The sequence below is a fragment of the Sphaerodactylus townsendi genome, linkage group LG06 (genome assembly GCF_021028975.2).
Source record: "Sphaerodactylus townsendi isolate TG3544 linkage group LG06, MPM_Stown_v2.3, whole genome shotgun sequence".
NCBI lineage: Eukaryota > Metazoa > Chordata > Lepidosauria > Squamata > Sphaerodactylidae > Sphaerodactylus > Sphaerodactylus townsendi.
The window spans coordinates 127,432,418-127,446,789 of NC_059430.1; the positions used below are offsets into that span (position 1 = coordinate 127,432,418).

At 50.7% G+C, this 14,372-nt stretch overlaps 1 protein-coding gene across 1 annotated transcript; it reads right to left on the reverse strand.

Moving 5' to 3' along the window:
• Positions 1 to 4,147: 4,147 nt before the first annotated feature.
• LOC125435529 (distal membrane-arm assembly complex protein 2-like) lies at positions 4,148 to 12,514 on the reverse strand. Its single transcript, XM_048501722.1, has 4 exons — positions 12,420 to 12,514; positions 8,523 to 8,662; positions 6,848 to 7,010; positions 4,148 to 4,559 (listed from the first exon to the last, which is right to left on the reverse strand). Exons 1-4 carry the CDS (start codon positions 12,512 to 12,514, stop codon positions 4,346 to 4,348), a joined length of 612 nt encoding a protein of 203 aa, XP_048357679.1. The 3' UTR covers positions 4,148 to 4,345.
• Between the last annotated feature and the right edge of the window lie 1,858 nt (positions 12,515 to 14,372).

Consider the following 14,372-nt stretch of genomic DNA (forward strand, 5'->3'; position numbering starts at 1 on the left):
TGAATGAATGAATGAATGAATGAATGAATGAATGAATGAATGAATGAGTGTTTCTGCGGCTTATGTCTTTCCCCCTCTTTTTGCCAGGAGCAGCACAGCGTGGTGTAGTGGTTAAGAGCAGGTGCACTCTAATCTAGAGAACCGGGTTTGATTCCCCACTCTGCCAGCTGAGCTGTGAAGGCTTATCTGGTGAATCAGATTAGCTTGTGCACTCCAACACACGCCAGCTGGGCGGCCTTGGGCTCATCACAGTTGTTTGGAGCTCTCTCAGCCCCACCCACCTCACAGGGTGTTTGTTGTGAGGGGGGAAGGGCAAGGAGATTGTAAGCCCCTCTGAGTCTCCTACAGGAGAGAAAGGGGGGATATAAATCCAAAAAACCTCTCACACGTAGCTGCTGTCTTGTAAGTTACCTTTGCAAATAATCTGACAAGCTGAGAATGACGCACGCTTCACGGCTGAGCAGGGATTTGAATGTGGATTTCCCCACTCGATGCCCCATAATTTGTCTGCTCCATGAAATTGGGGGTGGTGGGGATAGAGTTTAAAAAGTATTTTCACTACTGTGGAAAAATCCAGAACACACCGACAAACGTTTCAATGGGGCAGTTTTTCTCTTCTGGCTCTTAGCACCACGTGATTTTTTGTTTATTCGGATCCATTTCAGTGTTGGAGCACAGGAAGGGACTGTTGAAAGTTACATATGAAAAATTTGTTTTTAAAGCTTCAAGTTCTTTTTGTGTGGCTGTAGAAAGCATGCTAATCCCGGAGGCTCTCGAGCACCTTTGGACCAGTTCAGACTTGCAAAACGGCTTGCTGTGTTTTCGTCAACAGGCACCGCTGCAAACCTCCTGGGAGAAAAGGCCCACCTGCCTTCCACCTGGGGCTCTGAAACCAAGCGCCCTCAACAAGGGCCATGGGGGCCAAGAGCCCCACATTTTGCTGAGACCAGCGAATAGCAGCACTATGCGCCCCCCCCCTGCCCCCCCCCCCCCCGCAGAGGCACACGCGACCAATTGGCACAAAAGAGAGAAGTTCCGCAAATGTCGAGCAAGGTACATGGGGATTAGTGTGTTGTGGGTTTTCTGGGTTGCATGGCCGTATTTCAGTAGCATCTTCTCCTGACGTTTCGCCTGCATCTGTGGCTAGCACCTTCAGAGTGAAGATGCCAGCCACAGATGCAGGCGAAATGTCAGGAGAAAATGCCACTAGAACACGGCCATACAACCCGGAAAAACCCCAACACGCTAGGGATTCCGACCGCGAAAGCCTTCAACATTATATGGCAGCGATGGCGAACCTTTTCGAGACCGAGTGCCCAAATTGCAACCCAAAACCCACTTATTTATCGCAAAGTGCCAACACGGCAATTTAACCTGAATACTGAGGTTTTAGTTTAGAAAAAATGGTTGGCTCCAAGGCGCGCGTTACTCAGGAGTAAGCTTGGTGAAGCAACCGTGCAACGCTTCAAATGGGTGAATCACGATCCTAGGAGGGTTTACTCAGAAGCAAGCCCCATTGCCAGCAACTGAGCTTACTCCCAGGTAAAGGATCATGCCCAGGCCAGCCTAGATGTGTGTGTGTGGGGGGGAGGTGATTTCCCACCCCCCTCCCACATGATGAACTCTGTGTACTCTGAGTGCCACCTCTGAGGGCTCTGAGTGCCACCTCTGAGTGCCACCTCTGAGGGCTCTGAGTGCCACCTCTGGCACCTGTGCCATAGGTTCGCCACCACTGATATATGGGGATTGTTTTTACTCAACCCAAAAGGGCAAGAAGATTCAAGATAATAAAAAAAGAAACTTCCCTCTACATCTGCTTTTCCTACAAGTCTCGAAAGGGCACATCTGGGATTGGGCCTCACTTTGTACACATTCCTGGTATATATTTGGAAAGACCCTTTGGGGGGGGGGCAAAGTGGGTAAATATTGGAACGGCACCGACAGCTCCGGTCAACTCAGACAACCACACTGCCTTGAGATAAGCAGCACAGGCTCTGCTCAGAAGAAAACGAACCCAATGGAGCCTCCACACTCAGAAGCAGTCTACCTTAACTCCCAGATACTGTTGCTCCAGATGTTCATGGACTACAATTCCCATCAGCCCCTGCCAGCATGGCCAATTGGTCATGCTGGCAGGGGCTGATGGGAATTGTAGTCCATGAACATCTGGGGCACCATAGGTTGGCCACCCCTGTGTTAAGGTGACCTGCTGCCTTTCTGGCATGCTTATGGGGTCATCCAAGGCACGTGTGGTGTGGAGCTATACCCTGTATGCTGACACCCAGAGAGATTTTCCAAACCTTGAAAAGTAGACTTCTAGAACAGGAATATCATATCTTGTTGGGGCAAGCAAATAAATCATGCTCACCCGTCTCTGTCGGAATAATACCGGAACAGGGGCACATAGCCAAATATCTTGAACTATTAACTGAACCCCAACAGAGATGGATTATCACAAGGGCCAGATCCAATACCTTCCCATCGGCCATCACAAAGGGTAGTTACTTATCCATCCCTCTCCAGGATCGGGTTTGTCCACACTGTAAAAATCAAGTGGAGACTCTTGCTCACATTATTCTTGACTGTCCAAGATATGTGGGCATTAGGAATTTCTCTCCCAGGCTGGCCCTAGACAAATCCGAAAGTGACTCTGACTGTTCTGTTGTGGAGCTTCTGTTAAACAACACAGATGTCGTGCTCTTGGAAAAAGTAGCAAAATTTCTTTTACAAGTGACAGAACTTTCTAAGTAATGTATACTGCTATATAGTCTTCCTGTCTGCGCTTTGAATGTACTCTTGATTTGTATTTCAAAAACGTCTGGCAACGCTCTAGAACCTATTTTTAAATGCCAAATAAAGGTTGTTGTTGTTGTTGTTGTTACCCTGTAACAGAACCTAGACAGATTTTTGCTCTGCCAGAACAGGCTGGCACTTCAGTTTGAATCAGACTTCCCCGGTGCAGAGAACACAAAGAACCTTTCCAGGAAGTTAAACACAATTTGAGGTGTGAGGCCATAAAAATGTCTGTAAAATAATCAGCAGATCACTCAAACTGAAGGTTGACTCCAGTCGATTCGCTGGCAAACCTCGAGGTTAAGGGCGGGGTGGCTCGTTTGCTTAATTCTGGCTATTATGACGATTTTTTAAAAAAATTAACATTCCACAAGAAGCCAGAAGCAGAGGCGAAGGGGCACTGGTGAGATTCAGCCTATTCGCACCTATTCGGTAGGACCGGTAGCTAATTTTGTTTTGTCCAGTTCAGAGAATGGTTGTAATCCCACCACTGAGTCCTTTCGGAACTGGTTGCTAAATTATTTGAATCCTGCCACTGTGTAGGGGGGGCAAAATGGCGTCTGGGGCAAAATGGAGGCTGGCCCCGCCTCCTCACCCTTCACCCCCCACCACGCCCTCCACTGACCTTAGTTTAGCCGGCTGCAAAGTGCAGCTGGCTGAAGAAGCTGCCTGCTGGGAACTACACTTCCCAGGAGACCTTGCGAGCCCCAACTTCTTAAGGAGTTGGGGCTCGCAAGGTTTCCTGGGAAGTGTAATTCCCACGAGGCAGCTTCTAAGGTAGGTGGGGGCAGTGGTGGGATCCAAAAATTTTAGTAACAGGTTCCCGTGGTGGTGGGATTCAAACTGTGGCGTAGCGCCAATGGGGCGGGGCGGGGCATGACGGGGGCGTGCCCGGGCATTCCGTGGGCGGGGCACTCCTGGGTGGGGCTGTGGCAAGGATGCAGCTGCTGCACCGGTCCTTGGGCAGGAAACGAATGCACGCAGGCGCAGGCTGCCACGCATGCCGGTGCACCTCCTGCTAGACTGCTTCAAGTTCTGCGCGCTACTGCTGAGAGGAGGGGCGTAACGAAGGCACAAATCATGTGGCAAAATCACCAATTATTAACCCCCTCTCCGCACACACAAATAATGAGTAACCTACTCTCGGGAACCTGTGAGAACCTGCTGGATCCCACCTCTGGGTGGGGGGGACGGAGGAGGGTTGGGAGGGAAGGAGGAAGGGAGGAAGGGGGAGGGTTGGGGGAAGGGGGAGGGGTCAGGGGGCATTTCCCCCCCCACGTGACCCACTGGCACACATCTGGTGCATGGCACAGCCCCCCACCCCTTATAGCTATGCCCCTGGCCAGAAGCATACTGTCTCTGAACGTGTAGGTTCCATTTATTACAAGGGTGACTACCAGGAATAATAACTTATAGAAATCCAGGCGTAGTTTAGAACAAACATACTTTTTGTTTTCCTTGAGTCAACTTGAGTGCCGAGAGTGATCAGAGGGATCCAGAGGGTGGAGAGGGGAGGGGAAAAAATATCTCTGAAATCCTACAGCTGTCCCATTCACGTAGGGATCTCAGTAGCTTTCCGGACAGAGCCATCTCCCGGCAACTTCTCTATTTGACCTTGGTGAGCGTCAGGTTCGTCACACAGAGCAAGTTCATCATCGTAGCGGATCCCGACAACCTCACACTCGGGTAACATCTCCTCGAGCAAGATCCGAACTAAACCTTTGTTGGGGACAGAGAGGTCGGAGACATCCAGGCGTCTGAGGCTCCTGCAAGGGAGGGAAAAGGTTAATCAAACTGCATTCTTCGCTTCCTGTTCCTTTAATCCTGAAACAAAAATCAATTCATTTTATTGTTAGCACACCTGTTCTACACCCCACCCCTATAAGCAGGGCAGCAATCTTCAAACAGAGTTCTTCAACTACTTAATCAAGACCTGCAAAGTGGAAGTATCCTTTCTTATTGTCCTACCTAGAAGCTATTTTGGTCCCGGTGTGTTAACTGAAACAGGAAATGAGAGATCAGCTCTGAGGTACGCTGCTCCTAAAGCAGGAGGCTCCATTAGCTATTATGGTTAATAAGCTTCAGTGGGGACATCTTCTGGGAATCCTCCTGCTCTTAAAAAAAAGGCTACCCAAGGATAAGGGCCATCACCATATCATGTGGCAGTGAATTCCATAAGTTAATTAAATGTGGTATGAAGTAGGACTTCCTTGGGCTTGGAGTCTCTTGTTGGGTGACACTAAGTGACCCAGAATTCTAGGATTCCAAGAGAGAAAGAAACTGCTTGCTCCCTTTCTTTACCTCTCTTGCCTTCAGCCGCACATTTTGAAACGGCTGATGCCTCGATGAGCTGTGTTAGGACAAGTTATCCTCCATCCCAGTTTGGAAAAAAAGCAGATTTTGGGGGCAAGGGGCGGGGGTCATATAAATTACGGGGAGGGACAAATCCTCAGGTGGAAATTGGTATCACTATCTCGGCATGGCAGCACGACAAAGGAATCCGGCAGGAGCCACACCCGGATCAGAGCGGTGACGCAAACTTCCAAATGAAGGGGATGCCCCGTTGCCCAAGCGTCTTCTGGCTCATCCGGTTTTCCAGCCATCTCAGCCCGACACCCGGCCAGTATCTCTTGGCTTCTGGCCTCAGAAAACATCTCCGCTCCACTGTCTTTTAGTCGGACTGAAGAAGCTGGGTGATTAGGAAGTTAGGCTGTTCATAAAGCCTTCCGGGTTCTTAGAGCAGGGGTTCTCAACTTTCCTAATAAGCATAAGCATTTATTGTCATTGTGCACGCACAACGAAATTTACAGCAGCATTCCTCAATGCACACAATTTCAGACTCATACCCCATCCTCACTTTCCCCTTCCTCCACAGCCCCAAACACATCAACACGAAGCCGCAGAGTTCAGTATAGCCACAGCTCTAGAGTAGAAGCTGTCTCTAAGCCTCTTTGTCCTAGTTTTGATAGACCTGTATCGTCTGCCGGATGGTAACAGTTCAAAAAGAGAGTGTGCTGGATGAGACGGGTCTCTCAGAATATTTTGGGCTTTCTTTAGGCTTCGGGAATTATAGAGTTCTTCCAAGGAGGGGAGAGGGCAGCCAATAATCCTCTGTGCAGTAGTGATCACCCTTTGGAGCGCCTTAATTGGAGCGCGTTTAATACAGTTCCTTGTGTTGTGGTGGCCCCCAACCCTAACATTTATCCATTTTACAGATGGAGAACACTGATGCAGAGAGTCTTAGGCAACCCCTGTGAGACGGTCGTTCGACCCCCAAAGGGGTCGTTCGATCCACAGGTTGAGAACCGCTGTCTTAGAGGTTCCGCGCTGCCTGGCAAATTTGAACGCCTCTTTTGCCAATCCCAGGCAAAGGACAGAGGCTTGATTTCCATGGGATGCTGGCAGGCGCAATGTTAGTCGTCTGAACCACTTTGGGCAGAGATGCCACAGCTCTGCTAGGTGTGCCAAAGGTCCCATGTTCAATTCTCGGCAGCTCTAGTTAGAAGGATATGGGAGCAGGAGGGCAAGAAAGGCCCAAGACCTTGAGGAGCAGCTGTCAGTCAGAGCAGGTAATACTGACTCTGATGGACCGAAGGTCTGATTCAGCGTAAGAGGAAGAAGAGTTGGATTTATATCCTCCCTTTCTCTCCTGTACGGAGACTCAAAGGGGCTTACAAACTCCTTTCCCTTCCCCCCCACCCACAACAAACACCTTGTGAGGTGGGTGGGGCTGAGAGAGCTCCAAACAACTGTGACGAGCCCAAGGCCGCCCAGCTGGCGTGTGTTGGAGTGCACAAGCTAATCTAGTTCACCAGATAAGCCTCCACAGCTCTAGTGCACGGCGGGGAATCAAACCCGGTTCTCCGGATTAGAGTGCACCTGCTCTTAAGCACTACACCACGCTGGTTCTCGCCAGGCAGCGTTGTGTGCGTCTCGTTGAAAGTGGAATGCTGCTCATGTCAAACAGGTACCAGCCTGTGTCCCGTTGAAACGGAGCCAAAAGCTTGGGACACCCCTCCCACCCCCCATGCGCAAGTCAGTGGCTGGTACTCACTTCAAATGGTGGAGGCAAGCCAGCCCCCTCTCGGTGACCTGGGGACAGCCAGCGAGGGACAGCTCCTGCAGCGTGTCCTGGAAGACGTGCAGTCGACTCAGACTCCAATCATCCAATTTGGGGCAGCGGCTGAGATCCAGATGTTTCAGTGCTTTCAGGTGAACTGCATGGAGGAGGGGAGCAGAAGAGAAGGGGGGTCATCTGTCAGGATGGCCCTTCTTCTCCTTAGACAGGGGAAGGATAATCTAACCATTAACATCAACTACTGTTCTGGTGCCAGGCGCCAGCCCGTCTCCCCCTCCCCTCTGGTCAGTGGGCTGATGGGCAATCAGCCCACCCCTCCTCTAGGTGTGAAATGGTTCCTGCCTTTGGGTTTACCTCTTTGTATTATAATGGTTGGATCTCCCTCTTTGTAACAATGCTGCAGCCACGGCGCCTCGACCCCAGGGAAGGGGGGGTCGAGGGCATCAGGGATTAAAGCGCTAGCCCGTGCTTTACCCCACAGAAATCGTCTATGCTTCATTATGCTTTAATATACCAATAAAGGTCTATAGCAGACCTGGGCATTATACGGCCCACGGGCCACATCCGGCCCGCCGGATGAGCCTGACTGGCCCCCCTGCCGTGCTGGGGAGCGAGGCGCCTTTGAAAGCCCCGCAGAAGCCGGTTGCCTCGGCTGCCGGCTTCTGCGGGGCTTTCAAAAGCGCCTCGCCCCCCCTGCCTTTTGGCCCGGCCCTCCACAATATTTTCTGTTTCTTATGCGGCCCCATGGAAAAAATAATTGCCCACCCCTGGCCTATGGTTTACAAATTACAGTTTGCCTTATTTTGGGACTGAAGTCTTACATCATAAGAACATAAGAACTAGCCTGCTGGATCAGACCAGAGTCCATCTAGTCCAGCACTCTGCTACTCGCAGTGGCCCACCAGTGGTGTCTTGCTCCCAAGGGCACGGAAGGCTCATTGTGTAAGCTAGGCGGTGGGGGCGGGGGGGGGAGTGGGCTACCGATTCTACGACGCATGGATAGACAAGAATAAGTTAATTGGCATAATTTACACAGGACGCGCCATTTCAACGTCTTTGGTTGTCGTACAAGACAGGCACTGACACAATACATGCATTACTGTTAGCCTTAGTTGATTCTTTTCTCTGTAGACAGCAGTCTGCTCATGCTCAGAGACACCCTCTTTCAAAAAAACACCTCAAGGGTCAGAACAGTAAAAGGAAGTTCTGGGGCTCAGATCTGGCTCAGCCTGGATTAGTGGCTGACGTCTTCTGGATTCAGGGGCAGGGACCAAAAGCCAAACCCAGCAGTAAGAGGTTCAGGAGAAAACGAGAAGAGTTTGGATTTCTATCTGACCTTTCTTTCCTGCAATGAGACTCAAGGCGGCTCACAAACTCCCTTTCCCTTCCTCTCCCCACAACAGACATCCTGGGAGGTGGGTGGGGCTGAGAGAGTTCAGACAGAACTGTGACTAGCCCAAGGTCACCCAGGAGGAATGTAGGAATGGGGAAACAAATCTGATTCACCAGATAAGAGCTTGAATCCAGGGATTCTGCTTCCCTCCCTTTCTTGCAAGGCTTGGTGAGGAAAACACACTTGGCGTGTTCAAAAAGTGCAACACGCAGGCCAAGAATCGTCCCCACTGGACCCGATCCAAGGCCAGGTTCTTACCCAAGCAGCCCAGACCGTCGTAGTTGAGGATCGAGCCGCTGAAGTCAACCGCTTCCAAGGGGACTCCTTGGTAATGTGCAAGACCCACACGGTATCGCTTTATGTTGTGCTCTCGGTACCATTCCGTTTGGCCCTGGAACCTGCAGCAAACAGACACACAAACTCACTCCACCATCACTGAGGACACCTTTACTGGGCAGCTCAAGCAAAAGGAGAAGGCAAATGGACACATTCCATGCAGAATTTATCCAGGTTGCAAAAAGTGTTTTTTTCCTGGTATGAAAGACTTCAGGAGCAGCAGTGGCGTAGGAGGATAAGAGCTCGTGTATCTAATCTGGAGGAACCGGGTTTGATTCCCAGCTCTGCCGCCTGAGCTGTGGAGGCTTCTCTGGGGATTTCAGATTAGCCTGTGCACTCCCACACACGCCAGCTGGGTGACCTTGGGCTAGTCACAGCTTCTCGGAGCTCTCTCAGCCCCACCCACCTCACAGGGTGTTTGTTGGGGGGGAAGGGCAAGGAGATTGTAAGCCCCTTTGAGTCTCCTTACGGGAGAGAAAGGGGGGATATAAATCCAAACTCTTCTTCTTCTTCTTTTAAAATATAGTTGTTTTAGTGCCCTCTTTGCAAAGAATTCACGAGTGTTTGAGAACAAAGGGTCCTGGATCGGATAAGGGAGGGCGGCATCATGAGCCAGCCCCTGGACTGCAATAGCTTATCAGAGGACCTGGGGACTCTGATGTAGAGTCTGAAGACACTGTGTAGTCAGAGCTGGCACCTCACGAGGAGGTGCAGGAAGCTGAGTCAGCTGCAAGCCCTTCCCTGCAAGCAAAAACAGAGCCTGATGCTGTGCAGCTGGGAGAGCCATCAGGGATCACCAGTAATGAGCCAGCTGCATGAAGGAGGCAAAGGCAGAGGCTGCAGTTACAGAATAAAAGGAGAAGTGCTTGCATTGCTGCAAGGTATGGCAGAAGGCTCTGCCAGATGGAGGCATCTGAGGAGGACTGCGCTTTTCCAGGATCCAAGCCTCATTAGCCGGGACCTTCTATATAAACCCTGCCGTGGGCTTGGCTCGGCCTGGGTGCAACGAGTGATCGGCCTGGTCTCCCTCTGACCTCCTGCTCTCAGCCTGCCTGCCTGACCTCCTGCCCGTGCTTTGACTTTGGACGGTCTTGACCACTCCTGCTGCCTGCCCTGACCCCGGACTGCCTTTGCTTGCTGCTTGCCCTGACTCTAAACTGGTTATGACTATGCCTCATGTGCTGTCTGCCTTGACTCTGGGCCACCCGGCCACACTCTAGCTCAGGGGTCTGCAACCTGCGGCTCTCCAGATGTTCATAGACTACAATTCCCATCAGCCCCAATTGGCCATGCTGGCAGGGGCTGATGGGAATTGTAGTCCTTGAACATCTGGAGAGCCGCAGGTTGCAGACCCCTGATCTAGCTCCTGTCTGCCTACAGCCCAGACAGTTCCATTTAAGAAGAAGAAGAGTTGGATTTATATCCCCCCTTTCTCTCCTATAGGAGGCTCAAAGGGGCTTACAAACTCCTTACCCTTCCCCCCTCACAACAAACACCCTGTGAGGTAGGTCGCTCTCCAGATTTAAACAAAGAAAGGGGTGTTGAAGGCTTTCATGGCCGGATTCAACTGGTTGTGGTGGGTTTTCCGGGCTGTGTGGCCGTGGTCTGGTGGATCTTGTTCCTGACGTTTCGCCTGCATCTGTGGCTGGCATCTTCAGAGGTGTATCACAGAGAGAAGTCTGTTATAAGACCGTGGTGGCGAACCGTTGGCATTCCAGATGTCATGGACTACAATTCCCATCAGCCCCTGCCAATTGGCCATGCTGGCAGGGGCTGATGGGAATTGTGGTCCATAACATCTGGAGTGCCAAAGGTTCGCCACCACTGTTATAAGAGAAGTCTGGACACAGTGTATAACAGACTTCTCTTATAGCAGACTTCTCTCTGTGATACACCTCTGAAGATGCCAGCCACACAGCCCAAAAAACCCACAACCACCAAAGGAAGGGGTCTCTGTAATTCCCACCAATCCCCCCACTCCACAGCACCTTATGTTGTCTCTCATTCCATTCTCCCCACAAGACTCGAGGGCAAATTTTCCGGGACCTACCAGCGGCTCCAGCGTGGAAGAGGAAGGAAAACTATGCTGAGGAATTCGCTGCCAGAGGATGCAGTGATGGCCAGAGGCACAGATGACTTCTAAAAGCTACTAGATTCATGGAAGAGAAGTCCATCAATGGCTGCAAAGCCCTGGGGACGAAAGGGAACCTCCATATTCAGAGGCAGTCGTCCTCTGAACCCAAGTGCCAGGAGGCAATATCAGGGAAGGTCTGGGTCTCCATGCATTGTTATTGAGCATCCAGAGGAACCTAGGGCCACTGTGTGAGGTAAAACGCTGGACCATATGGACTACTGACCTGGATCCAGCAGGGGCTTCTTATATACTCTATGAGAGCATACCACCCAGGCTCCTCTGCAGACCCTCCCTCCCTATAAACTGAAACCAACAGAATTGTGGACGAATCTAACGCATCAAGTAACAGAAGCTCCTCGGTCAGCTCTTTGCGCCAACCGCCTGCCTTGGATGTGCGAGGTTTGTAAGAAAAGGCACTCAAAGAACACCCAAGACCCCCTTCTGGAGGCCCAGCATCCAGCCCATGTGACCCTACCTAACGTAACAGCTAACGCACCTAATGCCTCCTCGGAGCATCAGGGCAAAGGCGGCGGCAGCAATATCGGGCCCGTGATTTCTCCCCGGACTTCGCGATAGTGCCCGGGGATTTGAAAACATAAGAACATAAGAACGAAAGCCTGCTGGATCGCATCTGCAAGTCCATCTTAGTCCAGCTCTCTGCTACTCGCGAGTGGCCTTACCAGGTGCCTTTTGGGAGCTCAATGCAGGAGGTGAAAGCAATGGCTCTCTGGTGCTGCCAAGTGCTTCTGAGCACCTGTGGTCTGCTTAGGCATTTGTAATTTCAGCTCAAGGAGGATCAAGACCGGTAGCCATAGATCTACTTCTCCTCCATAAATCTGTCCAAGCCCTTTTTAAAGCTATTATTTATGTATTTATTTATTATATTTATATACCGCCCTCCCCAAAGGCTCAGGGCGGTGTCCATCAATAATAAAAAACAGCTTTAAAACATCATCATAATATATAAACTTACATTAAAAATATATAAAATACCAAGACTACTTCCCCATGGCTTCAACCCCTCCCTCCCCTCTTTATGTTCTAATGGGAGGCCAGATGTTCTTAATGGCGGGGTTGACATCATCCCGGCTTATTAAACACCTGGCGGAACAGGTCCAGCTTTTACAGGCTCCTGCAGCCCTTTGTAAGTCCCGCAGGGCCCTTGATCTCACCTGGAAGCCTGTTCCGCCAGGTAGGGGCCAGAGCCATAAAAGCCCTGGCCCTTGTAGAGGCTAAATGGATCGCCTCAGGGCCAGGGATCACTAGTAGGTCCGGGCCCCATGAACGGAGGGGCCTAGAAGGGCTTATATAGGGAGAGACCCTCAGATAAGCAGGGCCAAGGTCGCGAATGGCTTTGAAGGTCAGTACCAAAACTTTAAACATGACCCCGCACTCGATTGGCATGCCAGTGCAGTTGGGTACAGGACCGGTGTAATCCGGTCCCTATCCAGGTTAGTGGGCCATCACCTACCTCCTGTGGCATGCATATTCCAAACACCAATCAGCAATGCTGTGTGAAGAAGTGTTTCCTTTTATGTGTCCTAATTCTTCCCCTATCTCGGAGCGGGGAAAATCTTCTGAGATACAAGGACTCCAAACATATGTGGACCTCACCTAGCCACGGGCAGGCCTTTTAAAAAAGGACTAGAAACGTGGCAAAAATCCCCCAAACGGGCCACACATACCTGTTCTTCCTTTCCACGTTCCAACTTTTCAGCTTCATGCCAAATTCTACAAAGGCTTCAATGTCATAGAAGCGGTCGAAGAGATACGGAAGCATCCGCCCTTCTGTACCGGGCTTGGGGCCGGGTCAAATTGCTACTTTATACCGTGGACAAGCCGCATAGCAACGAGAGTAAGAAACGCTCTGCCAATGAGCTGGAGAAAGAATAAACGGGGGGGGGGGGGGGGTTTAGGGGGGCCGCGTGTTTTATTGAGACACAGTGGAGAGGGATTCCAGCAAAAGCCTCAGAGCTTTTCTTATCGCACAGCTGCAGGGAGGGGGGAGAGGTCAAAACTGGCTCCTGTTTTATATGTTACTCCCTTTTTGCTAAAGGACAGGTGAACATTTAGACCAGCAGGCTCCATACCTTGCACATTTGAGGCTGCTTTTAACTCCAGCCTGCAGTAGGAGGAGGAAGAGTTTGGATTTTTACCCCCCTTTCTCTCCTGTAAGGAAACTCAAAGCAGCTTACAATCTCCTTTCCCTTCCCCTGCTCATTAACAAACACCTCCTCAGAGGTGGGTGGGCCCGAGAGATTTTCCTGAAGAGTTGTGGAGCACCAAGGTCCCCCCAGCTGGTATATTGAAGTGCACAGGTTAAACTAGTTCTCTAGGATATCCTCCACAGTTCGGCGGCAGTAGCTGGAAATCAAACCCTGCTCTTCAGGATTGTGAGTGCACCTTGCTCTTAACCACTATGCCACTGCTGCTCCAGTAAGAAAGCCACTTCAAGGGAGCAGCAGTGGCGTAGTCACTAAGAGCAGTGGCTAAGAGCAGGTGCACTCTGATCTGGAGGAACCGGGTTTGATTCCCAGCTCTGCCGCTTCAGCTGTGGAGGTTTATCTGGGGAATTCAGATTAGCCTGTGCACTCCCACACACGTCAGCTGGGTGACCTTGGGCTAGTCACAGCTTCTCGGAGCTCTCTCAGCCCCACCCACCTCACAGGGTGTTTGTTGTGAGGGGGGAAGGGCAAGGAGATTGTCAGCCCCTTTGAGTCTCCTGCAGAAGAGAAAGGGGGGATATAAATCCAAACTCTTCTTCTTCTTCATTTTCTCTCATTACATTTTATTCATTCATTCATTTAACCTTTAATGGCATATAAATTATTAGCATATTTCCATTTAAAAGAGAAAACTTTTAAAAATTACATTTTATTGTTATCTTGACTGCTTTGCCAGTGACAAAAATACAACAGGTGGCCGCATACCTGGACTTTTTCACAATGAGACTTTGTATTCAGTTGATTTCTTTATTATGAAACAGCATCAGGAATAAACACTTAGACTTCTGTTGCCAGAACTAAGCATAACCAGCAACGCTCTCCTCCATTATACCCCACGTCACTCCCACGACACATCACCCCACCCCTCACTACTACTGGATGGCACCAGTCCCATGGCCCAGAGGTGAAGCAGCCGCCCTCGGGGTCAAAATAACCTACATTCCACACCACTGACTGAGCTACTACAGCAGGTGGCTACTGAGCTGATAAGGCATGGCCTGAGAAGCAAAGTGAGAAAATACAACCAGAGCAGGGAGCAGGAATGAGAAGAGAAAGGTTCCTACCTTCCGGGTAGGAGGCAGGGCAGGGTCAAACCTGGGCTGATCATGACACAGACCCAGTGGTGGGATCCAAAAATTTTAGTAACAGGTTCCCATGGTGGTGGGATTCAAATTGTATGCAGAGCTTCAATGGGGCTACGGGGCACAACAGGGGCGTGTCAGGGCATTCCTGGGCTGGGCTGTGGCAATTCCCTGGGAGTGGCTAAGCAGCATTCCTGGGTGGGGTTGTTGGATTATTGTCAGGGCCTGGTGCAAATGTTGTATTATTATGCCTGGCCTTGTTGTATTGTTGTTGTTGTCATTTACCATGTTGAACACCACCCTGAACCCTCCGGGCGGTATATAAATTAAA